The sequence below is a fragment of the Podarcis raffonei genome, chromosome 1, assembly GCF_027172205.1.
Source record: "Podarcis raffonei isolate rPodRaf1 chromosome 1, rPodRaf1.pri, whole genome shotgun sequence".
In the NCBI taxonomy this organism is placed as follows: Eukaryota; Metazoa; Chordata; class Lepidosauria; order Squamata; family Lacertidae; genus Podarcis; species Podarcis raffonei.
This window is the reverse complement of record NC_070602.1, coordinates 86,161,082-86,188,838: the sequence shown is the minus strand read 5'-3', so window position 1 is coordinate 86,188,838 and position 27,757 is coordinate 86,161,082. Positions and strand designations below refer to the sequence as shown.

Sequence of the window (27,757 nt, the reverse complement as noted above, 5' to 3'; positions counted from 1 at the left end):
AACTCCCATCATCCTTGGCCATCAATCATGGTGGCTGGGGCTGATGGGAGATGGAGCCCAGCAACATCAGGAGGGTGATAACTTTAACATCCTGGGACAGATGCCCAGCTATCTCCAGGCTCGTTTCACTTCTCATAGGATATAGATTATTTGCAGCCCAATCAGATTTCCAAGTAAACATGGGTAAGTCCCACAGAGTTGGAAGTGACTGACTTCCAGGCAAATGCTCCTCCTATGCACCATGTTCCATGGCTAAGTTCTGTACTACTCAAAACAGCAGTAATGGGAAATGGAGGGGGAAATGCAACCACATAGGAGCATCAGCACCAAGGCAGGATATCATTGCTGACTTCTGATGATCATGGACCTTCTGCCCCACCTCCAGTCATGCCAAAGGGGGACAAGAGATACACGCTTGGTCTTTGGGTGATGCTTGTAAACATACAGTGGTGTGCCCTTAACCCTGTGGTAGCAAGCTGTGTGCCTGCAATGCCTGACCAGGCAATGAGGTGATTTAACCTGACGTTCCATCCCTGCTTCCACAAGCAGAGTTGCCAGCTTTCTGGAGAACCCTGGACAAGAGGCTTTCCCATCCCCAAAGAAGGGTGTATCTATAGTCACCCAGATCCACGATAACAGAAAATACTGATTTAGCCCAAGTTGTGCCACGGAGCTCAGAACAACTCCATGAAGGCTATTGAAGGCTACTAGCCCTGGTGGCTGCATTCTGCTTCCATTGGAAAACCACAGGGATGCTCTTGTGCTCCGGCTTGCAGGTTTCCCATGGGCTTCTGGTTGGCCACTGTGAGAACAGGATACTGGGCTGCATGGGCTATTGGCCTGATCTAGCAGGCTCTTCTTATGTTTTTAACTGAGCAGACAGACAGCACAGCCCTGTAAGCATATTGGAGAGAAGCCAATACTTACTAAGATACGTAGTATACAGCAACATTTCTCCTTACAAAACTGGATACGGGTTCACTGTGGAGAGTGAAAATTATGTAATATAAATATTTTCTCTCACATTAATTATCACGGGAGGTAGGATGCTGCTTCTGCAAGAAATCCGTATGATCCCTTCACACTCCAGTCTCTATCCTCACTGCTACATATTAACATTTTCCCCCGTGTCATCCTCATAAGGAATAGATCATGAACAGAAGACAACTGTTAAGGACATGCTCCAATTGCAGTGCATAGACTAGGATAGAGGTCTCCCAAACAGTAGTCTGAGGGTCACTGGTGGTCTGCAAGCTTTATTGAGGTAGACTGTAGTATGTCCACATTAAAGACACGATTCATATTTAGTTTTAATTGTATTTCTATTGCTTCTTTTATTTCTTATATTGTATTTCATTGTACTACAGTCCTAATTCTATGGAGTGTAAATTGTTATACAATATAAGGAACAAAATAAGCAATAGAAACACACTTAAAAACATACAGCATCTAGCACAGCACGTTGCAATTGCTACAACAAGCAGGGGGGAAATCATTAAGTGGCCTGCCAAGATCCTCAGCAATTTTCAAGTGGGAGTTTGGGAACCACTGTTCTAGTAAGTATCTAGAATAAAGTCAGAACCATTTTTTCCTGTAGTTGTAAAAAAAGGTGTTTCTATTTCCCTGGTGGTACTAACTCCAATAAATAATAATTCCAAGCATTTAGTAGAGTACTACAACTAACTGCTGGAGGGAGAATTATGGCTCTTTTAATTTTACTACCAAAGATACCCCTAAACTGTTTGTTCTCTTTCCTTATCACCATAGACTGAATTGGATTTGAATAAGAAGTAAATTATAGAACCAGTATTATTCCAACAACACTATTAACTATTCTGGTGTCAGCATGGTTAATACTACTGGTGGAAGCTGAAAATAAATGTCCTGAGCTTCAACATGAACAAAGGGGAAATAAAAAAATACATTGCTTTGCTGAGCACCATTATTTTGCGGACATTTCTCAGTAGGGAAAAGCACTACTGGTCTGTGACTGCTGGAGCAAAAACTTACACAAAGGTGAAGACTGCAATGATGCCCACAGTTATCAGCAGCTGCAGAGAAATGATGGTGTAGACCTGGAAATGAAGACATGTGGTATACATGAAGCTGTGTAAATGCACAGCAATGCCAACCTAGAGACTGGAAATGAATGGTGCTCATTTCACTGTCTTTAGAACTGCAGTAAATCTTCTAAAGAACCCCTGATTACAGAGAGGGCCAGATGCTTCCAACAGATTATGCTGCAGCCACCTGCAGTTCACCTATCTGTTTGCAGGCTAGGAGTTTTTTCTAGACTTTTGCCCTAGAGCACAGGTGGATACCCTTTGCCCTTCTGATGTTACTCAACTAAAACTCCCATCAGCCCCAACAAGTATGGCCAATGGTCAGGGATGATAAGGGTTGCAGTTTAGCAACATCTGGAGGGCCCCAGGTTCCCTACACTTGCCCTGGCGGATATAAACTGAGTTTGCTACCTACCAGATACCATTTGGGAAAGCAAGAAACAATGTATTTCTGAACTGCTTCTCACCTAGGTGTTTGGATGCTGTGCTCAGCTGTCCTTCCTTACAGTTCTGCATTTCTGAAATGTTACACAGTCACCCAGGGATAGCAGAAGGGGGTGCTTCAAAATGCTAGCTGAAAAAGCAGCATGGTTTGTTCTATTAACACTGTTAGCAAAACTTTCAGTTCTCTAAAAGGAGTCCCTGCCCCTATCAATGCCTAGTTGTCGCCTTGTAACCACAATTCATTCATTTCTGCAGAACGGGGCAACACTCCTCCTAGCAGAGTGAACAGACTCCTATGCAAGGATACCAAGGATTGCTCACTGCAGATTCTCTCCCTCTGACACAAGGCAACAGACTAGTTTCTTCCAAGAGAAGTATTCATTAAAGCGGAGGCTGCAATGGGGGACCATGCAGCGGTAGTTCCTCAAGTTATTACCTTGCGGATGAAAACGTGTCTGACTTTCTTGTCATCCCAGTCTGCTGTAGTGAAAGTCCCATCCTCTCCAGCAGCGCCACCACCATAGACATCTCCTGTCAAAAGGAAGACAAAATAGTGGTATTTATCCTACATTAACTTCACCTGCTCTAACTAGAGTCCTGGCCTGGGTTGGCATAGTATTTTCAGAACCTTCTGGGGTGGGTGTGCAAAGACTTGCCTCCCCATACAGTCAACTCTTTGAAAGGCTGAAAGTCTCTCAGTGCCCTCTGAGCTCTAAATTCACCCTCTCTAGCTACTCATTATCTTCCGCTAAAATCACCATCTCCCATATGCCTTTCCTCTGCACTGATCATTCAGGTTACTTAGATCTCAGCACCTGGATATTTACTGCCAGGGAGCTGCTACTGAAACCAAGCCGCTTGATTGCAAAATCTCCTGAAGCTGTGCATTAAGTACATATTCTTCTCAGACCACTTTATGTGGCTAGAAGTGTATTTGCCTCAAAAGGCAATTTTAGCTGCAGATCAAAAGGAGTGGCCTATTATAACATAAGCCTTTCTTTTTAATGCCTCCTCCATGATACACACACCCTTTAACTTCCTATTAACATAACCTAGATTTGATTACCACACCATAGTTCCATATTCATAGTCACTAGAGCAAATGAGAATATGCACTTTGCCCATTCATCCATATAAGTATAATGTAAGCATGAAGGAAACCCACCCTTTTAACCAGGTTGTTTGAAAGTATAATATGGCAATTAAATCAGGCAAATATATCAGAGGTAGGGAATTTGTGTCCCTCCGGATATTGCTGGACTACAACTCCAGCACATGCATGCTTGCACACGCACACACATACAATTCTGTCCCCTGCCAGTTGCCCTGGGACTGCAAAGCTGGATAGAAGCACACCCCAGCCCCAACCACATCAGCTAGAAGATCAAGGGGTCACTGGGAGGCTGGACTCCCTGCCTCTCAAGAAGACCATAATGGCAAAGCCCAATCTGGCCCCTTTTCATAAGCTGCAGAAAGGAGCAGCCGCTTTCATGCTTGCTTTATTCTTCCCTCCCCATTCTTCTTTCCTTTTGTGTTGTCCCCATTACATTGTGAGTCTGTGGGCAGGGCAGTGCCTAGAGAATGTTCGGACATTTTAAAAAGGAGGAAGAGGAGGAGGAGAAGCAGAAAGAAGAAGAGGAACAACAACAAAAAGAACAACAACAATATTTAATGCTTCCTGCTTTTGTAGCCATCTAGTTGTGGCATTTCACTACTCCCTTTTCCATCTGGCCAATCCCCCACCCACTCATGAATGTATTCCCCCTTCCCCATCCTAGGAGGAAAACATATCAAAATGCATACCAAAGCCCATTGGGACTGTAGGCATAATAGGAACTGGCTGTGGATAACCCCCTGGTTGCGAGTAGCCTCCAGGCTGTGCGTACCCACCACTGTATGGTGGGGGCTGGGGCTGGGGCTGGGGGTAGCCTCCTGGGTACCCCGCAGGATATCCCCCCGCTGGTGGAGGATAGAGGGGGTTCCGATCATCGTAGCCTGGCGGAGGAGCAGAGGGGCGTGACATGTCTCAGCGAGGCTCCCAGCACTGAAAAACAAAAGAGGTAAAACCCTAATAGCGCACCTGCAAAATAAATTCCACCGTACTGAACAAAAAAAACCATGCAGATCGCCCTTTATATATATGCATCACCTCTTGTGTCTCGATGGTGCATCAGAACCAAAAATGGCCAGTGGGGGGAGCCAAAAGGAAGTCACAAGGCAGCAAATGTCATGCTGAATAGAGCGGTCCAGCAGAGCAGGCTTCACCAACCTGGTGCCCTCTGGAATACAATTCACATCAGTGCTACTGCTGATGCAAACTGTGCTTCGAAACTCCTGGAGGGCATCAGGGGGATGAAGGCTGTAGTAGCAGAATCCTAAAACTAAAGGAAGAACATATTACTACCTGAAGTCGGCTAAGCAAGGGTTGGAGGGCGTGTATCCTTCAAGCGCAATGCTTTGGCACTTATTAACTGTTTAATTTTTAGGGAGTGTCATTGATAACCTCCACCAACTTTGCTCTTTATTTTTTCTCCTCTGCTTTTAAAGGAACGTGTGAATTCCATATAGGACTTGAGAGAGAACTAAGTGACTAGTAACTTCTCAAAAAACCCGAGTAACGTCCCTTTTTTCTCGTCCCAAGAGTCCTGCGTGCATCTCAAAAGGCGAATCTAGCTATTTCTGAGAAACCCCTTCCTTCCACATTATAGCTCGTGATTGTTATGAAATGAAGACTTTGAGAATGGCACCACACAGACACAGCTTTTTCTTCGCCACCTCCTCTTGCCTGATAGGGTGCTGCTGCCTTATTCCAGATCAGACTATTAGCCTATCTAGTTCACTGCTGTCTATATGCTGATGAGTGGTTGCTCTCCTGGGGTTCATACAGCTGTCTTTCCTAATCCTACCTCGGGGAGGTGGGCTTCAGCATGCAAAGTAGGAACTCTTCCACTGATATATTGTCCTCAAACCTCCCTCAGACCATAGTTACACAGTGGAAAACATATATAATTCGACTTAAATAAATTTGAAAAGCTTAATAAGGGCAACAGGCAAGATGGCATAGTATATTCTCATTGAATCAGTGCCTGCAGCCTAAAACTGTACAGCACATTCAGTCATTTAAAATTGTGTCCACAATTTAAAATACTGTATTTATGTGAATCTAATGCGCCATTGAATCTAACGCACACTTCAATTTTCAAAAACCTTGAAACCAAAAGCAGTTTTTTCTGGCAAATGTAAATGCAGCATCAAATCTAATGCATATCCTAATTTTTGCGACATACTTCAGCCAAAAAAGGAGTGCATTGCATTTGTGTAAATACGGTATAGGCAATAGCTGTTTTGCGCATGGGTTGCATCCCTGACCCCCACACTTGTCGGCAGAGCATATATAAGCTCGCCATGCTCCCGTGACGCTTCCTTTTCCAGCCACTTCTGGGTTGTGGTGATGTGCACATGCATGGTTGTGCATGCTTTGAATGCGCATAAAAGAGTCATTGCCTATATGCACCTCTGGCCTGGTACTGGCAACATATTTACCGTATTTTTTGCTCTATAAGACTCACTTTTTCCCTCCTAAAAAGTAAGGGGAAATGTGTGTGCGTCTTATGGAGCGAATGCAGGCTGCGCAGCTATCACAGAAGCCAGAACAGCAAGAGGGATTGCTGCTTTCACTGCGTAGCGATCCCTCTTGCTGTTCTGGCTTCTGAGATTCAGAATATTTTTTTCCTTGTTTTCCTCCTCCAAAAACTAGGTGCGTCTTGTGGTGGTCTGGTGCGTCTTATAGAGCGAAAAATACGGTATATGGAGCAGTAAAGAGGGAGTTTCTTTGCTCCACAACTTCTGATCCATTACATTTCACTGTAGAACAGCAAGTGGTGTACAGTATATGTACAGCAATGCCTTGGCGTGTCAGCAGCATATCTTTTAAAAGAAGCCCAACAATTCTCATTTCAGATTTCTCCAGTGACTCCCTAAAGGAGCTGATCTATTTTACCTGTTGCTCATATATGTATGACCTCCCAGGAGATAGGATGGCCCTTTCGAATGCGAGTGGTGCCAGGGCAAGAAGAAAATCAGAAGCCTACCCTGGACCAAAAAGCAGCTGATTACGCAGCAGTTAATATTACCGGTGTTATAATTCCTGTCAAATGATTATGCACACAAGGACTTTGTGCATGATGCTGGTCAGAAGAGAGAGAGGGAGGGAGGGAGACCAAGGGAGAGAAGTACAGCCTCAGGATAACTCAGGTTTGAGACACAGGAAGAAATTGACAATCATTTCCACTACTGGCCTGAGATTCCTTTTAACATTCTTCAGGGTGGACAGCAAACCAGCCCTTTTGTGCTGATGCCAGTTAGCAATTCCAGAACCATTTCTCAAGAGTGCCCTGCCCACAGCTGGGCACTTGAATGCACAGCTTTTATTTATTTAATATATTTATATATCCCTCCCTTCTAAGGGAAAACAAGCACAAACGAGCCCAGCGTTTTCACTTACCACCATACATGGATGGCCACAACAGAAAGATGCTCATTAGCAAACCCCTCCCCAGCCCCAGCGCCTGCTTATTCCATGGCTTGTCAGCGCTTCTTGCATGTAAAAGGAACAGATGCTATCGCTGGGGTGAAGAATCTTTTTAAGCATTGGTTTTGGGCAATCTTCCAGGCGCTGCATGTCAGTGGGTGGTGGGGGCAGAGGCATAAGCAGGCAAAGCAATGAATGTAACATTTCACCTTTGTAGAGTAGGCAAGATTTCTACACACGCTTAACCCACCCGCCTCTATCCTCCATTCAGGCCGAGTTCAAGGACACATTTCAACTGGGCAAAACCAATTGAGGAGAGTGCGAAACATGGCCAGTGAAGGGCATGGCCTGGGGAGAGTCCCAAAGCCCAGGCAGAGAGAGAGGCCTAGGAGGCCACATTTTGCCTTGGGGCCTAAGATGCCCCACCCTGTGCTATGGTTGTGCTTGTATCTACAACAGGACAATGCCAGAGTTGTATACCCAGTTGCCCAGTCGTGTGTACACACCATACATTTAAACTATGCGGCTTCCTTCTAAGGATCCTGGGAACGGTACTTTATCCAAGGTGCTGGGAATTGTAGCTCTTTGAGGAGCAAACTACAGCTCCCAGGATTCTGTTGTGCTTTAAATGTATGGTGTGCATGCAGCCTGTGTGGCATGTTAGAATCACACCAGGCAATCAGTGAAGGAAGCTTTTGTGAAAGCTGGAAGAAATTTGGTTGCCTCCCCATCCCAGTCCCCATTCAGGGTGTTGATATGCTACAGATGTGTGGGGCAGGCAAGGCAAGCAGAGCAGTTACTTCTGCAGACTTATTCACAAGGCTAGAAAAATTCCAATCAGGAAAACAAGTCCTTTTTTGAAAAATTGTATCGTCCACAATCTTGCTACAGTGCTAGGCAATGACTGGATATACTAAGGCTACAAACTCAGGGATTAATGAATCTGTATGTCACAAATTCAGCCTTAATGGCAGAGCATGTGTTTGGCATGCAGAAGGTCCCAGGTTTCAATCTTCTCCAGGTAGGGCTGGGAGAGACCCCTGCCTGAAACCCTGAAGAGCCTCTGCCAGTCAGTGTAGACAGTATTGAGCTAGATGGCAATTTCCTTCCTATGTCCCAATGAATATAAAAAACAGATGTTGCTGCTCCTAGGCCTCTTTAGGAACAAACTGTACCTCAACGGCGGCTGCTTAAACAAAAGTGCCGACTATGAGGCCAAAGGCTGCCAAGATGGTACACTCCCTCAGTTGCAAAACATTGACACTCCTTTCTAGCTTGTTCCCACTCACCCACAGCTTCTAAGCAAGCTAGTTCTCTAGGGAAAGAGGGCAACTTTCTCCTGAGGAGACTCCTTGTGGAGAGGAGACCCTGTGTGAACAGATTAATTTTGACCAGTCACAGGTGGGCAAACATATGGAAGCCCCCTGGGGAGGGAGAAGAGAACATGGCAGCCATCCATGCCACAGCAGATGCAATATTTTCCGTACACCCCCCCCCCTTTTCCAAAAATTATTTTTCCCTTCCAGGGGCCTATGGGGGGAAGAGGGAGAAGTGAAAGAAAGTAATTTCGCAAGACAACACAACATTGTGAGTAGCAGTTCAGAGGAAGGGCAAACAAATCCTTTCCGGATGTATAAGGGGGCACTCGCAGAATAAACAGGGAGAACTTGAACACAGAGAAAAAGGAAGGGTCTGCTTGTTTTGCAGAATTGACATTTGCAAGGCAGTCCTATTATTCCCTAGTCAGTTCTGAGTACTGAAAAGAAATGGAAGGAGGGGTCACGATAAGCAGTTTAATGATTAGTTTAAAAACTGGTGCAAAGGGCAGCATTCTTCCTCATTTTCCATGGCTTTTTAGTTGGAGGGAAAGTGAGAGAGAATGTGGTCGGGTCCAGAAAGACAGATTTGTCAGGAAAAGCTTTTTGCCTGACAGATAGAATTGGGTTCTTCCAAAGCGAGGTTGTTGAGACCTTGGCCTTCCCGTCCACCAAAGACTAATTTGCACTTTATTGTTTATCCTGCCTTGTGTATGTACATAAGAGGTTGGATGCTGGCACCTCAAACTGCTGCTATGACAATTCATATAGTTAAAGGAAACGGGAACTAATAGGACAAGGAAGTTACATCTGCCAGACTACTGAAGCTTATGTAAACATCACCCTTTCCTATCTCGAAGCATTGCTTTCATCTTCAGCACATATTATCTCCTCTCCATGAACATGGGGGGGGGGGGGGACACACAGAAAAGATGCCCCATTCATTTCCTGTCTGGCTAGAATGAGACCAAGGGAGATCTCCTAAATCATAATGAAAAAGTAACTGTGACTATAAAGTATCTTCTCATTGATATCATCTGATCAAACCCTAACAGGGTCGAGGAGTGAGGGATAATGAAAAGTACAAATGCCAGTTTCTGCAATGACTTAACAATAGTACAAGTCAAAGGAATTAACAAACTGAGAGAAAAATTCAGTGGCAAACCAGGAGTGGGGAACCTGTAGCCCTCCAGAGGGTGTTGGATTACCACTTGCCACATTTGGCTGGGGTTGATGGGAGTCGAGTGCTCCAACAACATCTGGAGAGAGTAGACACAGTTCTCCCATCATTGCTGTACACATTTGCAAATACACTGAATTGATACTGCTGCAAACAGCACCCACACCAGGGAAGAAGCTGCAAGGTCAGGGTTAAATTAGGTTTACTTAAAATATTTAGAAATACAAAAGGCATTTTGGATGTATAGTGTTGACACAGGGCAAAGGCATGCCCGTTATCTCCTGCGGGAAGTTTATTTTAAAGGACTATCCCTTATTCTCTCATGTCACAATTTCCTATCCCATAATGCTTTCCTAAACTGGCTTCACAAAGTAAGGATTGATCCTTTGAAAACAGAGCGAAGGACATCTAGCAATCCTAATTAGGCTTAAAGAATATAGTTGAGGGGAGACGCCCAGTCACATGTGCAGAGAGTGCACCTTCCAGTGTTTGGAGAGCATGGGTGGGGACCCTCAGGCCAAATTCCTTTATCGGGCCTCTCCTCAAGCCACAGCCCTCACCAGCCCTGCACTGAAACCTTCTTCAAGGTTTTTGCTTGGCTGGAATGCGTCCATGAACTTTGAGAATACTGCATCTCCTATTTGGATGGATCACTGGGAAAACATGTGCACTTTTGTGTGGCTGGAACGCAGCCTATGGTACAAAAGCAAGTGTCACTTCTGTTGTTTGCCCACTTTTACCTCTGGCTACGCCCACCACAGGTATGTGATTTCCTAAAGATTTCCTATGAGGAACTGTGGCCCTTGGATGGAAAAAGCCCACCTCTATAAATTCTAGACAGCTGCAAGGACTCGAGTCAAAAGCAAGCTTTCAGCAGAAGTCAAGGGATATAAAGGTTTAGATCCTCCATACTAAACTGAAATTAGACAACACTTAAATCAATGGGATGCACTCACCTTTACTTAAGTTTCTGTTGAAATTGATGGGCCTTAAGTGAATAGAACTTGCCACTTGGTTCAACCTCATTTTTCTTTTTTTGCACTCCCCTCCTCTCCTCAATAACAAGCAAATTCTTTTATCTGACAGTAAAGCAAATAGTTCAACTCCAAAGGTCATAAACTACACTGGATCAGATGCCCAAAGAACTGCCAGAAGGAGAAGATGTTGCAGAAATGACCAGTTAAACAGGTAATGGGTGACTGGAACATCCCTACCTGCCTGGAGCGGGGCAGGTGTGTGTGTGCAGATATTGTTGAAATCCAGAAGGAGGTATTTGTGAGAACAATTATCAAGGCCCCCTGGGCAGGCCAGGGAGCAAGAGGAAAGCCAAAGGAATGGAGGAAATAGTGGTTCCTATTCCAGTACAGTACTTAGAAATATAGCCTGCATTAAAAAGAAACTGCCAGAGTTGGGGGGGGGGTTGTAACAACTAAACAATAAACACAAAACTAGCAAGACCTCTCTGTCCAAGTACCAAAATACTGTGGAGCTACCATACAGGAACTAGTCAAGATTAAAGCAGATACAAATACTTTAACGCACTCAGGTAATTTTCTCTAATGATCATTTGTCACCAAGGTCACATTCCAGTCATCACTCTTTGTTGTACTTGGCAAAGTGCCAAGAGTAGAATGATGTCATATGCACCTCCCTTTCCTATCCTTGAAAATTTGTTTACATTATGTTTAAAGAGCGATTTACAGAGCAGATTTCTAGAACCAACAGACAATGATCAAAGGATTTGAAACAACCATTTCTACTGGCCTAACTCACCTCCTGAAATCATTTTGGAAATGCTTTGCTATATGGGAGACCTACTTACGTTGCAATACCACTACTCTACAGATTTTATATTCCCCCTGCTGTCGCTACCACCACCCTGGCAGATATACCGTATTTTTCGCACGATTGGACGCACCGGACCATAGGGCGCACCTAGTTTTTTTGGGGAGAAATAAAGGAAAAAATTTTTCCCTTTATTTCCCCCCCAAAAGCAGGTCAGGGAAACCGAACCAGGTCGAGGAACAGCGGGATAGTGGCGCTGCGCCTCCCTGCTGTCCCCCGAGCTTGTGGGGCTGGTTGATGTCTGCCTGGCGCGCGGAGCGCTCTGCTTCAGGGTGCCCCACCCGCCGGGCGGCAGGCTGCTATCCGCAGCGTGGGGAGCCCTGTGGGGAACTCCTGCAAGGCTCCCCACGCTGCGGATGTGTTCCCGAAGCGCCGGGCGCTCTGCTTTCAGGGCGCCCGACGGTCCGGGAAGCAGGCTGCTATCCGCAGCGTGGGGAGCCTTGCGGGGAACTCCTGCAAGGCTCCCCACGCTGCAGATGTGTTCCCGAAGCGCCGGGCGCTCTGCTTTCAGGGCGCCCGACGCTCCGGGAAGCAGGCTGCTATCCGCAGCCTAGACACGGCTAGCGGAGCGCTAATCCTGAAGCTTGGGGTGCGGAGCTCAGCGCGCCCCAAGCTTCTGGGTGCTGGCAAGGTCTAGACGGCTAGCGGAGACCTTGCCGGCACCCAGAAGCTTGGGGTGCGCTGAGCTCCGCAAGCCCCAAGCTTCGGGATTAATGCAGCGCTCCGCTAGCCGTGGGAGAGCTGGGTCTCCCACGGCTAGCGGATGGCTTCCTGAAGCCTGGAGAGCGAGAGGGGTCGGTGCGCACCGACCCCTCTCACTCTCCAGGCTTCAGCGAAAGCCTGCATTCGCTCCATAGGACGCACACACATTTTCCCTTGCTTTTTAGGAGGGAAAAAGTGCGTCCTATGGTGCGAAAAATACGGTATGTACGTTTGGGATGGTTCAAGCCTCTCTTTCTCTTTTTTTTAAAAAGTTTTTTTATTCAAAATTAAAACAAGAAATATTATCCAAAAGCATATCATCCTTGTTTTCCCCCATTTTTCCTCCCTCCCCCCACCCTCCCACATAAAACTCACCCGCCCCCACCCCCTGACTTCCCTCAGTTCCAGTCTTTGGTTTCTCTAAGAATGCTGTTTTCTGCATGTTACAAAGTTGTATAGATCCTCAAACTATTTAGCTGATTATTATCAATTAAAAGTTTGTGAATGTTTATTCAAAACCTGCCAAGGAGTCCAGTTCACTTTGTTGCGTCTTCAGACACTTTGTAAAGGGTTCCCATTCATCCTTAAAGTCACAGTTATCCTCGTCCCGTAGCTTATATGTCAGTTTTGCCAGCTCTACATAGTTTGTCTATTTTTCTTGCCATGATTCTTTAGTTAAGCCTCTTTCTCTTGACTGGTTTGTATTTTTACAGATCTATATTTTTTAATGCTAGCTGCGTTGGATGCCAAAATCCTGGCAGAAGAATTACATCCCCACCCCGATGTGTCATACAAATCTAACACTAAAAAGCTGTGGTTTCGCAAAGTTCCAATATATTTTAGTAAAAAATAAATGTTGCTTTAATATGGAAGAAGAGCAGGAAGTCCAATATTCAACCACCCAAATAGGTGCATCTTAAGCACATGCTCCGTGTTGAGGTACAAACTCGGTAGACAGTACAGTGGTACCTCAGGTTACAAATGCTTCAGGTTACAAACGCTTCAGGTTACAGACTCCACTAACCCAGAAGTAGTACCTCGGATTAAGAACTTTACCTCAGGATGAGAACAGAAATCGCACGGCAGCGGGAGGCCCCATTAGCTAAAGTAGTACCTCAGGTTAAGAACAGTTTCAGGTTAAGAACGGACCTCCGGAACGAATTAAGTTTTTAACCAGAGGTACCACTGTACAACAATTAGCAAAGAAAACAGGCGGTACAACTATTAAGCAGGTTGCAGCTCCTTGTGTACACTGGTGCCACATGCAATACAGATGTCTCTTCCTGCCGAGTTTGTTCTATTCTTGGCTCTCCAACCTGGCAGCCTGTCCCTCTGAGTCAGGCCTCAAGCATGAGACTAATTGAGGCAAAGGGAGTGGCGCAGAACTCCACCTCCCAACACACTCGGCTCAAAGAGAATGCTCTGGAGGCAGCAGCTACAGTATGAAGTAAGGCGGTACCAAGGAAAGCCAGGGAGCTCTGTGCTTGAAAAGCCTCTGTGTCCAAGGCCTTCATCTAGATTAAATAGCAACTGCTGCAGCAGCAGAATAAACCACCAGTCGCCACCTTGTCTACATTTATCTGTTGTGTTTTCTGCATTTATGAAGTAAGGAGTTCTATGGATGGCTCACAAAGTGGCCTGGGAGAGCAGGGACGGCACAATTAACAAAAGTGACACAATTTAAAAATACAATTTAATGCTCAATTTAAAACTAAGACCATAAAACACAGGGTATTTAGAAGCTTGGAGTGAACAGCAACATCTTCACCTCCTGGTACCCAAAAGGCCATTATGAAGGTGGAAGAAACTCTGTAGGAAAACCAGTCCCTGAGCAGGGTGCCAGTGCTAAAATGATCCTCTCACCAGTCAATTCCCTGGGCCAACTGGTTTTTCCCACCACACTTCATTTGGCAGAGGCACTTTAACCCAGGGCTTTGGCATAGGATGTTACAATGTAGTTAGGTCCATATGGCAGAAGGCATTATTTCAGGTAACCATATACATCATTGCCCTACGGTGAATGACTAAGGAAGTTATTTAACCACGTAGCCTCATGGGTGGGGAATTGTGGTTGGCTCCAATAATAATGAAGAATCTAAAGACTCATCTAAAGCACTGGAAAAAGCCAATGACTAAGTTCACTGCTTCAGATGCAAAACCAGAAGGAAGTCTAGTCTGACTGGGTCCATGTGAGTTCTGTGAGCTCCCTCCATTTGCCTTGCTTATCTGGGTGCGTTCAGCACCCTGCCCGATAACAGCATAATGTTACAGGCTGCAACTCAGCCAGGGGAACTCTCTTTCATAATGAGCACACCACAAACTTCTTCAATGAAGGACGAAAGTCTCTCGTTAGGAGGAAAAGGGGGGAGTGTAGTACAGAGTTTCTGGCTTCAACAACATTAAAAGAGTATATGATTTCAACACATAGATCAAGAATACACCAGCCCACCCCACATCCCTGCAGCTTCAGAATCTGTTTTGACTATTCCTAGTTTACCCAGACAAGTGTTATATTAAACATAATTGAGGGTATCTTGGTGGAGCATTTTCACCATGTCAGGAGCTGGTGTTTCAGAGGAGCTGACGCTCTTTCTTACTCACAACCAGCTCTTAGCCATCTTACACACAGCAGCAAAAAGTGCTGATCAGCTCATGCATTGACATTTCATTTATGGTAGCCATTATCACATTCCTCAGGCAGCAGAGCACTAGAAAGGAAGCTGTTAGTGGCATGTGTTGCACCAGAATTAGGTTTGCTTCCCCTCGACCCACACTCCAGAAAGCCGAAAGACCACAGCTGGGCTCTCTTCTGCTGCTCTCTCCCAGAGCAGAGCTTTGGTTGTTGTTGTTAAATACTTATTTCCAGACCTGCCTAGAAATCTCATGAGACAGGTGGTTATTGGGGCAAATATGAACATATCAGTTGCATTTCAGATTTGCATAAAGACTGAAATGAGTAATAATAATAATAATAATATTTTATTATTTGTACCCCACCCATCTGGCTGGGTTTCTCCAGCCACTCTGGGTGGCTTCCAACAAAGACCAAAAATACTCTAAAATGTCACACATTAAAAACTTCCCTGAACAGGGCTTCAGATGTCTTCTGAATGTCAGGTAGTTGTTTATCTCCTTCAGATGTCTTCTGAATGTCAGGTAGTTGTTTATCTCTTTGACATCTGATGGGAGAGCGTTCCACAGGGCAGGCGCCACTACCGAGAAGGCCCTATGCATGGTTCCCTGTAACCTCACTTCTCACAATGAGGGAACTGCCAGAAGGCCCTCGGCGCTGGATCTCAGTGTCTGGGCTGAACGATGGGGGTGGAGACGCTCCTTCAGGTATACTGGGCCGGGGCCGTTTAGGGCTTTAAAGGTCAGCACCTACACTTTGAATTGTGCTCGGAAACGTACTGGCAGTCAATGTAGGTCTTTCAAGACCAGTGTAATGTGGTCTTGGCAGCCGCCCCCAGTCACCAGTCTAGCTGCCACATTCTGGATTAGTTGTAGTTTCCGGGTCACCTTCAAAGGTAGCCCCACATAGAGTGCATTGCAGTAGTCCAAGCGGGAGATAACTAGAGCATGCACCACTCTGGCGAGACCGTCTGCGGGCAGGTAGGGTCCCAGCCTGCGTACCAGGTGGAGCTGGTAGACAGCTGCCCTGGATACAGATTTGACCTGCGCCTCCATGGACAGCTATGAGTCCAAAATGACTCCCAGGCTGCGCACCTGGTCCTTCAGGGGCACAGTTACCCCATTCAGGATCAGGGAGTCCTCCACACCAGCCCGCCCCCTGTCCCCCAAGAACAGTACTTCTGTCTTGTCAGGATTCAACCTCAATCCATTAGCAGTCATCCATCCTCCAACCGCCTCCAGGCACTCACACAGGACCTTCACCGCCTTCACTGGTTCTGATTTGAAAGAGAGGTAGAGCTGGGTATCATCTGCATATTGATGAACACCCAGCCCAAACCCCCTGATGATCTCTCCCAGTGGCTTCATGTAGATGTTAAAAAGCATGGGGGAAGAGGACAGAAACCTGAGGCACCCCACAAGTGAGAGCCCAGGGGTCTGAACACTCATCCCCCACCACCCCTTTCTGAACATGGCCCAGGAGGAAGGAGAGGAATTACTGTATGACAGTGCCCCCAGCTCCCAGCCCCTCTAGACAGTCCAGAAGGGATGGTATGGTTGATTGTATCAAAGGCCACTGAGAGATCCAGCAGAACTAGGAAACAGCTCTCACCTTTGTCCCTAGCCCGCCGGAGATCATCAACCAGCGTGACCAAGGCAGTTTCAGTCCCATGATGAGGCCTGAAGCCGATTGGAAAGGATCCAAATGGTCCGCATCCTCCAGGCGTACCTGGAGTTGTTCAGCAACCACCTGCTCAATCACCTTGCCCAAGAATGGAGGATTTGAGGCTGGGCGATAGTTGGCCATACTGGCCAGGTCTAAAGATGTTGTTTTTTTTTAAGAAGCAGTTTAATGACCACTTCTTTCAGCGGATCTGGGAATGCTCCCTCACAGAGCATTCACCACCCCGCAGAGCCCATCGCCCAGCCCTTCCCAGCTTGCTTTTATTAGCCAGGATGGGCAAGGATCAAGGAGACAGGTAGTTGGTTTCACACATCCAAGCAGCCTGTCCACATCCTCGGGGGTAATGGATTGAAATTGATTCCATGCAACTTGACCAGACAGGGCTCTAGCACTTTCCCGCCCCGGCCCTACTCCCACGGTGGTGTCTACCTCCTTCTGAATATGTGAATATGAGCGACTTTATCTGCAAAAAACTTTGCAAAATCGTTGCAGGAGATCTTGGGGTCTTTACAAGACCCCGGTGGTAAAGGTGGTTCCGTTAGATTGCAAACCACCTGAAAGAGTCTCCTGCTACTATTTTCTGCAGATGCAATAGAGGCGGTGAAGAAAGTCTTCTTCGCCATCGCTATCGCCACTTGGTAGGCTCGACGTTGAGCTCTAACCTGTGTCCAGTCCGATTCAGAATGAGTTTTCTGCCACTGACACTCTAGCTGTCTCAGCAATTGTTTCCTCGCCCTCAGCTCCAAAGAAAACCACGGGGCTGTCCGGGCTCCATGCAATTGGAGAGGGCGCTTCAGAGCCAGACAGTTAAGAGCCCTGGTTAACTCCGCATTCCAGCGGGCCACCAGGGAATCAGCTGAAAGGCCATCAACATGGGATAAAGCATCCCCTACCACTCTCTGGAAACCATTTGGATCCATTAAGTGGCAGGGGCGGACCATCCGAGTAGATGTGATCCCAGCAGGGGACAAAAAAATAAGAGCACTACAAAGTCTTATCTGGCAAGAAATGCTAAACTGAACAAAATAACAATCGGCATGGCCTAATGGAAATGGCTCACCACTGGTACTCCAGAGGAAAGCAAGGCCTCTTGCTGACACCTTTTTAGCTCCAGGTGGCGCAATATTATGAAAAATGTGTCTGTACTTTGAAAGAGAAGTACAATCAATTAAAAAACTGGCTGCAGGAAGTGAGGGGAGGTACATGCTCGTTGCTTTTCTCTACACCAAGTCAGTTCAATAAATTGAACTCTCAGCTTACACTACAGCCAGCTAGCTAAAACTCAGATAATGTGTCCATACAGAATGGACTGATTTAGGTTGAAATGAACAGAAGTTGCCTTTGGTGTGTAGTAAACAGTCCATGTCCACCTTCCCATGTTAGCTTTCTGCGGTAGGAGCCACTTCAGGGCAACTCCTTGAGGAGCCCTATGTCACGTGGAAGAAATCTACTCCAGCTATGGCCCTCCCAAAGACAGAGGGGCTGATGTAGAGAGGCAGCACATAGCAGACTTCTCTCACGTACCAGGAGGCTTTTCACACCACTGCTTTATGTCGCGGAGGCACCCATGTCGCAGAGAGGCAGAACACTATGCATCCAGAAAGCCAACAGGCATGCAACAGAGCTAGCTGTCTTCTGCCTGGTAGTTCTCACTCCCTTGTCCCTCTGACTCACCACTGCCGTCACCCCATTCTAAGATACGGCTGTACTTTCTATGTTTGTCCACTACAAACTCCCCTTGTTCAACCTCTCAAGATAGCAATTGTTTCCCTGAAAACAAAGCATGGCTTCTTCCATATCACTCCGCTGCAGGCAGTACAAGCCGATGGAGCTTGTTGTTGCGGCGAGAGAGAGAAAACTTCCCACATCTGTGTATAGTGGGGAGAGATGGAGAGAGAGAGAGAGAGAGAGAGAGAGAGAGAGAGAGAGAAAGCTACTTCCTTCTCTTTGCCCCACATTGTCACCAGCAACTGCATTTGCTTTTCAGAAACCATGGAATCAGAAGCCAAATACAGGTAGGAAGTAAGTTAGCAAAGTGCCAGAGCTAAAAACATGTCACTCTTGCATTCTTGTGGCAGCAACCTTGGTCTAACCACCAGTGATGGCTTGCTCAGCATACATCCTTGATGTTTTCTGCCTTTAACTGGACTCATTTACACAGCCTGTGGTTCTTTAAGGCATTTATAGCACATGCCTAATCGCATCTACTCAGAAGTAAGCCCTACTACATTCAGTGGGGCTTTCTCCTAAGTCAATGGGGTTAGGATTGTAGCCTTAATCAGTCTCCTTGAGTGAAGGCTGAAGTGCCAACATGTAGCTTTGTTGAACAGTTCTTCCCACACAACCATCACAAGGTCCCCAGCACACCAGGAACTGAAAGTACAGCATAGCAGTACCATCTACTTCTCAAGAAAAAAAAGCCTGTTCAGGGACTCACTAATTATCTGCTGAGTCACAGTCACATGTGATTTAGGAATTAGGTGTGGTCCTACTTCTTCCCTTGGAAAAGGAGTCAGGAGGGGAGGAGCCTAAAACGGAACCGTCCCAGAGAGAGAGAGAGAGAGAGAGAGAGAGAGAGAGAGAGAAGAATGGGAAAGCTTCTGATTTTTTTTTTCTAGGTTTCTAGAGGAACAGGTGTCTGTTGCAGCAAAATCAAGCCTTGTGGCACCTTAAAAACAAACTGCTTTTTTATTGCACAATGCCAAAGCCTTTCAGGGCTGTAGCTCAAGGGTAGAGCATCTGCTTTGCATGCAGAAGGTCCCAGATTCGACCCCCAGCATCTCCAGGCAGGGCTGAGTGAGATTCCCTGTCTGAAACCCAGCAGAGCTGCTGTAGTCAGTGTAGACAATACTGAGCTACATGGACCCAATGGCATCAGTCCGTATAAAGCAGCTGCCTGTGTAAGAGCTTGGAATACATGGCATTTCATACTATGAATAGTGCAGTGCACAGCAGCAGAGTCCTCGCACCAGTCTGTTTTTAGCAAGAGACTCTAGATCCCAGAAACTGAATAATTCTGAAAGTGACGAAAGTTTTTTTGGACAGCGTCCACTGTGATCCTATCAGCCTTAACACAAGCTGCAATTCTTTCTAGGTCATGAGACACCAAAGCTAAAAGCAAAACTTCTGACTTCTGCAAAAGAAAAAAGATCTATGGGAAACGCCTGCTTTTGTTTTCTGCCCTTATTCCTTAATACTTTTCTTCATAGCTGTCAACTTTTCCCTTTTTTTAAGGGAAATTCCCTTATTCCGAATAGGATTCCTCGCAAGAAAAGGGAAAAGTTGACAGCTATGCTTTTCTTTATACTTGGAACCCGGTGGGTGCCTTATACAAACGTTTCTGTTGGCTAAGTTTTCAAAAACATGAACAATACTGGGCTGTACCCAGCTAAGTTTTACTCAGAATATACCCACTGAAATTCAGGAACATGACTAAATTGGTTTCATGAATTTCAATGGGTCTACTCTTGTGTAAAACTTGATTGGTTACAACCCAGAACTCCCAGGGTGTCCAATGGGGCTTATTCCCAGGCAAGTCTGCTTTAGGACTGTACCCTCAGTAACATATCTGCAAACGGCCATTGCAACTATTAGTCCATGTGTCTTACTATTCTCCTCATTATAGAAGACTTTCTCAACCTGGTGTCCTCCATTCATTTTGGACTACAGCTCCCATCAGTCCCAGCCAGCCATTTAGAGACAGATTACATATTACACAGGAGTTCTGCAATCAGATCTCCTGATATTTTGGGGTTTTGCTTTGGTGCCTTTGTGGGGGGGGGCTCCAAAATTGGAGCTTCAAGAGAGGAGGGAGGGGAGTAAATACCTCCTCCACCTGGCCCCACATTGGTTCAATAAAATTTTTATTGGTTCAATAAAATTTGAAGGACCTCATTAAAACTACAGGAAATCCAACCACAATTCTCCAGTGTTACACGTACACTAAGCTTCAGTCAATATGTTATATAGTTCCATCTCCCTTTCATGTTTTCTCATAAAACTCTCAAGTCACTCCCCAGTGTTCTTTTCTCTCTCTATTCTCTTTCCTTTCCTAGGTACAAATATAATATTGCATTTAGATGGGGGGCTCCGGACATTTTGAATCCTGATGCAAAGTTTTTGCTCTGCTCCCAGGCTCCAGCAAACTTTACAAAAATCCCTTTCAGAGCTAAAGCTGGGGCAGGGAAAACATGACACCTCCTATTATGAATAGGGCAGGGCAGGAAAGGCCTCACGGTTCCATCAGTCTATTTTTAGCAAGAGGCTTCAGGACCAGAAACTGAACTGTTCTGCAAGTGAAAGACGCTTTTTCTGGGTGATGCGTTTCATGAAATAAATAAGATGAGCACTCATAGTTGGGGATGGAGGAGCAATCCTTTTTAAACAGATGTATGCATGGAATTTGTCCACACTGAACCATTCTTTCCATCAAGTGCAAGTCATTCATGCACTGCTGGTTAAAGAAAAAGAAAGCCTGGCTAATCATATGCAAAATTATAAGCAGGAACAAACATATATCATACATATAAAAGTCATGCCCCATGCAATACAGTACTACATTTCTACAATATAATTTTTGTAAATATAGATACCTAAGCACTTTTACAGAGTTGTATGCATTGTTGTATGCTGATGTGCTGGATACTTTAGGAAACTTGAAGTGCACATGTACATAATGTTCCAGTATAATAATGCAAGAATTGTTCGTGGTTTTAGCAAAACCAGTAAAAAAAATAACTTGCTCCTCATCAAGATCAAGGAGCAAAGCAGAAACTAGAAAAAGTCCTACGGATAAGTTTGGCATCAAGATTTTCAGAACATGTTGATTGCTACTCACAGTGTACATTTCCTTTAAAAAGAAAGTTCTGATGCCTAAATTTGATCGCCAATGCCTCTGGTCTGGATGCTCAGATCCAACCCCGCTCCTTTTGTAGTTTTTCAACACACATACAAACAGCGCTCTGTAAATTTGCTTTGTCACTTATCGTACTGACTTTCTCAGCTTGTGGATGTCATAGCCAGGGGTCAAAAAAGAAGATTCCAATGTTCTATTTTCTTTTAAAATAATGGTTGTTACTGCAGTGTCAGGGCCAGGGGGTGGCGGCACACCTCTCTTGTATTGTTAGAATATTGCTCTTGGATTGAATCCTTAAACTAAAGAGTGAGACCTCGGCACGACGAACTGGTTTTCCCTAATGCAGCTACCTTTTTAAAATAGTAGAGATGGCTTCGGAGAATGTGAAACTAGCAAAGCACAGAGAAGTGCTCAATCAGCTCAGACTCCAAGCCTCTGCCAACAAGGCCCCAGAAGTACAGCTCTAATTGAGAGAAAGAGCTGGGGATAGTCGTGTCAGGGAAAGAGGTTTGTTTGCTCTTGCCAAGTGCTTTGATTATTTCCTACTTCTTTCCCGGCAAAGGCTTCTAAGCCTTTTACAGCAGCAAAACTGGAAGAAATTCAACAGGCGCAGCTTCACGACAAGGAAACATTTCTGTCTCACAACTGGAGTACCTGATACAGTTGCCAAGGAGAGCTTCCGGCTTCTGGAAGCTGTGGAGAAAGTCAGCAGATGTCTGCAGGGAGCTGATGCAAACCAGCAGCTTCCCTTATAGAGGCAGTCATCTCAAGGACTGATTAAAAACCACGTTGCACGTGTTGACCAAAAGGCAGACAACACAAGATACCACCACTTTTATACTCGATGTTCTGAATGCAAAATATTTTTTTTAATTTTAATCGCTGTTTTAGTAAACGTTTTCCCCCAGGTATGGGTATACAATAATATTTAACTGGGAGGGTCATCTTCAGATGCAATCCACCAATATTTTCAAGCTTCATCTTGGCAACAACAACAAAAAATAATTGACAGTTTTTCTTTATAAATCTCAGCACTGGAGTAGACCTTTTATTTTACATTATGTGACACTTTGCTCAGAACCATATAAGCAGGCCTTCCAATACCCCTATAAGCTATTTCTGCAAAGAGTTTTAAAACCTGTTTTCAAAAACCCACATCACAGAGCCCATGCTGAATCTCTGGGTCACAGCTGGGTACCGTATTGGCCCGAATATAAGCCGCACCCGAATATGAGCTGCACCTTTAAAACTGGAAATGGGGGGGGGGGAGAGAAAAAAAATATCCAAATATATGCATACCGTAAGGTTGCGAATATAAGCCGCACTTTAACTTTTCACGGTCGGGATTTGGGGGAAAAGTGAGGTTTATATTCAGGCCAATACGGTAACTCTCTGCCCAGTCCCCACAAGTACATTTTTCTCTCTCTCACCCACATCCTTACTAGACCCCCCCCCCTTGGGAGAGGCAGGAAAAAGAATAAAGGTAGACCCAGCACTGGGATGGGGCAGAGACCTCTCTGCTTAGCCCAGTGCCCTGATGCGGATGCAAATTGCTCCTTCCTGATTTGATGAGTGAAGAGGTAACAAGAGTTGTATAGTGGTTAGATTGTCAGACTCCCCGCTCAGCCATCGTTCAATGGGTGAACTTGGGCCAGTTATTACCACTCAGCCTAACCTATCACACCAGGCTGCTTTGAGGAGTGAATGCAGAGGAGAAAAGCACATATTCCTGCAATGAGCTCTTTGGGGGTAAGATGATATAGAAATGTAGTAATATGTAACTAGTTAGACACAGATCAGCTGAGAAGGTGTAGTGTGTGCGAATGCTGTGTTTATGCACACATTCAGGGTGTGTGGATGTTTACAGAGAAAGGTTTTTTTAATCCAGTTGCCCTTCCCAGACCTGGGAGTAGGAAAGAGTGTTAGCCATTTCACATCTCAGCACAAATTGTTATGTGTAGCCCCCGCCTGCCCATCTGACTTCGGGAAACAAAGAGGTCAATTGAGGAAAAGGAATCCCAAACTCCCAGCCAAGTTGGAATCAATCGGAATGGAAAAGTCAAGTCATGCTTCCTCACTCGCTTTGCTCCCTTCTGCTCCAGAAGATGTAAGTTGGGAAAAGAAGAACAAATGCCTGGGAAGAAACTGATAAGGAACATTACAGCAAACCTGTGCCACAGAAATGTTTTAGTCCTGTACACAATTTGAGGAGCTTCAGCTGATCCACTGGTCTCACTGTCCTCCTCCTCTACCACCACCCAACTTGTTTCAAACCAAATACGGTGGCTGGTTAGATTTGGCTTGCGTCTGTAAAAAACACATCATGTTTTAATATTTTTTCTACCACATGTTTTTGATTCCCACAATGGCCTTGGGCCAATCCGGTTGCTAACACAGCAAGCCAATACATGTCTCCTTAGAAGTAAGCCTTGTTGTATTCAATGGGGTTTAGGCCCAGATAGGTGGCAACCGGATCGCAGCCTAAGCTTGAGCCTTCTTTCTTCAGCTCACCAGCCTTTTAGACCACAGGCTGCATGAGAAGGCCTGGGGGGGAAAACCCAGAAAAAATGGGGGGGACGGATGGACAGGTTTTTTCCGGGGGGTTTTCCAGGCCTTCCCATCTCTAAACATGTGCATACCTGAGCCATGCTACTTAGAGCTTTGCAAACAGGAGCTTTTCAATTTAAATCTAAGTCTTCAAAGCTAGGTGATGCTCTTTTCTCAAAGAAGCCAAGAGAAAATAGTTACTATTTCCCAGGTCCTTATTTGAAAGTTCAAAAGAGGGATGAATAGGAGAATCCCCTTAGGGAAATGAATGCCCAAGAAGATGCAGAGTGGCTAAAAAGCTTCAGGTTGGTAAGGCAGGACACGTTGCCCAGGTTCCTTACTAAGCATAGCTGCTTGGGAAGGACTGGTGATCAACCTCCCTACCCTGGGGCTGAAGAGATTCTATAACTTTTCAAAAATGTCTGAGGAAAGGGCGGGGCTACAGCTTCAAAAGCCAGAGCGTTTGCTTCGTATGCAGAAAGTCCCAGGGTGGCTGGAGAGCAGCTACCAATCATCATGGAAGACAGCACTGGGCTAAATGGGCCCAAACTGCCTGCCCTGAAATATGGCAACTTTCTATGTAGCTCAAGGGAATTCTCAGCCCCCAGATATCCTTGGAATCTCACGTGTTCACTGCAACTGATTTGTTACGAGAAACAAATGTATATGTGAGAAAGAAAGAATTGAAGTATCCAAGGATGAAAAGGCCCATTCTCGTGTTGCCACCCTCCAGACCTCATGTGGAGGAGGCATATGAAGAAGGGCCTCAGATGAAGAACACAGAAACTGGGGTGGTTTATATGGGGAGGGGCAGTCCTTCAGGTATTGTGGGCCTGAGCCATTTAAGTACTTTGAATTGGGTCCAGAAGCTAATTGGTAGCCAGTGCAGTTGGGTCAAGATTACCTGTAAGTAAGCCTTAGAATTTCTCCAAGCATCCATCTCCCTCTTGCTACTCCCTAGCCCTGCTTTGGTTACACAAGTTCACTATTAAGATTCATGACTCCAGACTGTCACTAATATGTAGGAAGAGTTCAATGCATACTGTAGATTTAGGTTTCCCTAATTAAAGTGGATTAAAGCCCTCTCTGCTCTAGAGCAACAAATCGACATATAAAAAAAGGATCAACATTTTTAATGTTGAAAAGTGACAGGGAAATACATTAAAGGCTGTAAAACAAATGAAGGACTAATGGGAAGACATTCAAACACCCCACAAGCCAGCCAAGATGAATGCAAGATAAATGCTCATTGTTGTATAACCACTCCATAAACAAGTAAGAATAAATGCTCAATCAAGGCCATTTTCAAAAACATTTTCAGTAGGCATCTAAAATAATACAGTGAAGAGGAAAGGAAGTTTCAAGCTACAGACTCCAATCTGAAGTGTGCTTGCCAGTTAAAGTGGCCCATAGTACAACAGTGGGCCATAACTTAAGAAAAAGTCCAGTGTGTGATGGATACAAAAATGAATTTTAATTGAGGTTTTGGTTATACAGTATACATGTTTGTTCTGGGTAATAAATCTGTTGACTTAAAAAAAATCAACAGATTATTTGTGAGTGCCAGTCCAAAAAGAAACTTAAAGGATTATTAAGAGTAATACATTTCTTCTCAAGGATTAATGTGAGAACAACATGACCAAACTTAGCAACCATGTCTAGTTTGTTTGTTTGAGACGTGTGTGTGTGTGTGTGTGTGTGTGTAAAAAGCCAACGAAATCCAGGCCATGCATTGAAGAATTCAAAGTTTTTAATCCTAGTGACACAACTAGTTGGGGAATCCCAGGGACGGGAATGGTAATCTCTACGGAAATGGAAGAGAAGGTTAAATATTTTACTGTAAAATGACTGCATTTGACAGATCTAGGGAGATGGGAAGGAAGAACAGCAAAGGGAGACTGGGACAGAAAGGAATCAGCAAGGCTGGGAACAGGTTGGTCAGGCAAGGGAGTAAAATAGCCTTGTCATTTCGGCAGACAAGTGGAAAAACCAAGGGACATTGTCAGTGGAGCAAATGTCAAAAAAGGTCACCCAGCCCTTGCCCCACCCCATTACATCACAGTGTTTCTATGAGCATGACTCTTTCACAAAGTTCTGTCTGGCTTCCTCTTCTTCCTTAGAAGCTGCATCTTTTGCCAACTCCACATCTCTTGTCCCTGTGGGCTTGGCACTTAGGCCAAGTTTCACTAGAGGGAGGGGATTCTGTGGACCCACTGCAGAAAGAGCTGGTCTCTCTCTCCCTCCCTCCCGCTGTGCCCCAAAAAGTCCTCCCCCACTTAAAAGCCAACTCCCCTCTCCTGGAAAGGAGTCTTAGTCTGCAATCCTAACCCCACTTACCAGGGCTTGCTTTGGCACAATGCCTACCCATTCTCAGATGGTGGGAGGGCCTCTTTGCTGATTATTTTAGGAGTGCAAACATGAAACAGACAGATGACTGGTGTAACCCCACCCATCAAAAACACTAAAACTAAACCAATATGCTAAAGAAAAAGTAAAAACCAGATTGAAAACTTCCATGATCTAATATTCCAGCCAAGGAATAAATGCAGTCAGGTGACTGGAAATAACAAGGGAAGACTGAGCTTCTGCCTCTGCTTCGGGTGGGGAGTCGAGGCCGACCAACTACGCCAATCTCTCAACCCAGATCTTTTACCGAAACCAGTCCCTGAAAAGCAGGACGAATTTGCCATACCGAGAGCAGGCTCCCTGGGAGAGCCACTTAGGTATAATATGTGCCAAGGCTTAGCCACAGAATCTTTCCGCGCCCTGGCAACGTCTCGGAATATGTGCGGTAATGAGCTCCTCCGGGCATACGCAGAGAGTTACCAGCCCCCCTTGCGCAGCAAAAACGAAACCGCCCGGCTCTGCTTCGTTTACACTCTGGCAACGATTTCACAGGACGTGCCTTTTGGCCGTTCAGCACCAGGTGCCAAGCAGGCAAGGCGATCCAATGGCGGATACCGGCCAGCGCCAGGCACCGGAGCCCCGCGCTCGGCTGCTTCCTGGAGAGGAGCAGCGCTGGCTACCGTCAGGATCAAAACAGAGCAAACTCGGACCAAGGAGTCAATAACCTCGGGAGAAGGAATAAAAAACCGAGTGTGCGTTTTTTAACAAAACTTCAGAAGGCGCGAACGCACCAAGGGCGCACAGAAAAACTTGTCCGGGAGGGAGGAAGAGAACGCATCTCTTCTGGGTCCCCATCCGCACCTGCTAGGGCGCCCGGGGATAATAATAAAAAAAGCCACAACCCCGCAACGCATCGGGCTTCCTCACGAGCAACCCCTTCCCGAAAGCGCAGGCCCTCCTTTCCCTACCTTGGTGCTGGCGCTCGGTCCCCACAGACTTAAGTTTTCTTCTCTCGCAGCAGCCGCGACTCTGACAACACTTCTCTCGTCCCAGCCCTTGGGAGGCGAGGGCGGGGCGCGCGGGGGAACGGAGGGAGGTGGCGCCCGGAAGAAACCCAGCCCCTCCCGTCCAAAAGGAATATGTTGCGAGCAGCTGCGTCCGAGGAGCTCAGGGTGCCTCCAAGTGGCTCGATCGGGTCTTGCCGCCGGAAAGTTGCGCCCATTTGTTGTTTGAAATGAGCTTTCTTTGACGCGAAAGCGCGCCGAATCTGCAACATATCACGGCTTTAGCCCAGCGAGATCTATTTGGTCTAGGGCAGTGTTTTTCAACCACTGTGCCGTGGCACCCTGGGGTGCCTTGAATGATGGTCACAGGGGTGCTGCGACTGCGAGCAACACTGACCTCTGTCCCTCTTTCCTTCCCTCCCTTCCAGTTCCTCTCATGCCCCCTAGCATCCCTGCCTCCCAAAGGCTTGCATAGCTGTTTGTTGCAGCAGCCCTGGATATAAACTCCCCGGGCAAATGGTGCCACTAGGGTTGGCCAGGGGGTGCTTCCCAGGGCCCTGCGGGTAGTGTGAGGAGGCACCTCTCTTTGGGGCGGGGCGGGGCGGGGGG

General features: G+C 46.0%; 1 protein-coding gene across 5 annotated transcripts in view; it reads right to left on the bottom strand.

Annotated features, from left to right (window-relative positions):
* Positions 1-27,179, bottom strand: part of LOC128420589 (protein lifeguard 3-like) — a 33,536-nt gene extending 6,357 nt beyond the window's left edge. Inside the window, exons 1-6 of one of the 5 annotated variants that reach the window (XM_053402254.1) lie at positions 27,113-27,172; positions 4,803-4,888; positions 4,311-4,551; positions 2,944-3,038; positions 2,011-2,075; positions 928-981 (exon numbers count right to left, since the gene is read on the bottom strand). In XM_053402254.1, coding sequence (XP_053258229.1) covers positions 928-981; positions 2,011-2,075; positions 2,944-3,038; positions 4,311-4,530 — 434 coding nt within the window. In that variant the 5' untranslated portion in view covers positions 4,531-4,551; positions 4,803-4,888; positions 27,113-27,172. Of the gene's footprint in view, positions 1-927; positions 982-2,010; positions 2,076-2,943; positions 3,039-4,310; positions 4,552-4,656; positions 4,755-4,776; positions 4,889-27,112 lie in introns of those variants that run through there. The other 4 variants (XM_053402245.1, XM_053402273.1, XM_053402232.1 and 1 more) reach the window with 4 other exon arrangements.
* Positions 27,180-27,757: the final 578 nt, after the last annotated feature.